Raw genomic sequence first — 1,335 nt, 5'->3', positions numbered from 1 at the left:
GTCTCCAAATTACTAAAATAATAACTTACTGTACAAGGTTATTATTTTAGTAATTTGGAGACTGGAAATAATCTCATTTTTATTCATTTGTGTATAAAATATTAGTTGTTTTTTAAAACTTTTTTAGTTTTTAACATGTTATAATAGTTTTGTTTCACTAAAACGAGCTGGAATAATATGCTTGGGTAGAAAATGGTGACCAGAACTGGAATATGTTCCAGGTATATATATATACGTGTTTTCCAGTGTAGTTCACACCAGTAAGAAATGTTTCACTCTACTTTCATCTGAGTCACATCTGTAATCGTTACCATATTATAGAAGTAAAGACTTTATTAGAAGCAGGAAGTAATTATAGATTAACAACGGTTTTAGCGCAGATACATTTCCTGTAGAGAAAAAGTAAATATTACAAAAATAATAACAACATAAGCAGTAGTATTCCAGGATATGCATTTACGTAATAATTATTCACTGCTTAGATTTACAAACAACTGTAATTACACCTAATTAGACTTTAGCGGGTTTTGATAAAGTGTGAAATTACTTGTAAGTCATGTCAATGAAGTGATGACGTTACCTGACATAGAACGGAGTTGAACAGAGGCCAGAGTCCACAGAGGCTGCTGGAGGGTGGTTGAACCGGTCGCTCAGTAGAACAGTTGTAGGAAATGGTAAATCCTCTTTAGGATTCTTCGTTTCCCTCTGATTAGTCGACGAAGGGGTGGGGAGGGATGTAGAAAGATTTCTATCTTTACAACGAAAAGCCGGTCGATGTCGATAATGGCCAGATTTTCGCCTCATATTTGGATTGGACTTACGGCCCTTTAGTCTGGCAGTGCACAGACTAAACATTTGCTAAAGTACAAAGTTGTATTACAGAAAATCAAGCAAGGATAAACGTTGAATCACATGATCACAAGAACTTTCTCGGATTTTAAGAGTTCCTTGTTTAATTACGATTAATAGCTGACCACTTTCAGGCTCACCTGTCCTGTTTGCTACGCTTCGTGTTCACCAGTACTAAAGAGAGCTCATGAAGCTCACCGAAGTTTCTAACTACGTAATCTTGTCAGAGATGATATTGCTATTCTATGTACGATGTAAAGTTGAAGATTAAATACTCGTCGCGCTTTGCCTAAGACCTCCAGTTGTTGTTTTGCATGTACATTATATAAAGAAAATTTAGCTATTTTTAGCCACCGTACCGTGCCTCTATGAGAAACTGGAATACTACTTCGATTAGTATCTTTTGTGCACATTTTCAGTAACGTTATATCATGATAACGACGAACGCACCACGAAGCAAATCAGTCGAAAAGCTAACTTCAATCT

At 35.8% G+C, this 1,335-nt stretch overlaps 1 protein-coding gene across 1 annotated transcript in view; it reads right to left on the bottom strand.

The window, feature by feature from the left end:
* LOC106477410 (eye-specific diacylglycerol kinase-like) overlaps window positions 1-863 on the bottom strand; it is a 150,799-nt gene extending 149,936 nt beyond the window's left edge. The window contains exon 1 of the mRNA XM_022381459.1: window positions 581-863. Within this exon, the coding sequence (XP_022237167.1) occupies window positions 581-855 (275 nt within the window). The 5' untranslated portion in view covers window positions 856-863. The remainder of the gene's footprint in view (window positions 1-580) is intronic.
* Window positions 864-1,335: the final 472 nt, after the last annotated feature.

This window comes from Limulus polyphemus, unplaced genomic scaffold (assembly GCF_000517525.1).
Source record: "Limulus polyphemus unplaced genomic scaffold, Limulus_polyphemus-2.1.2 Scaffold165, whole genome shotgun sequence".
NCBI classification, from domain to species: Eukaryota; Metazoa; Arthropoda; class Merostomata; order Xiphosura; family Limulidae; genus Limulus; species Limulus polyphemus.
Note: the sequence above shows the minus strand (reverse complement) of the source record. Positions and strands in the feature narration are given on the sequence as shown.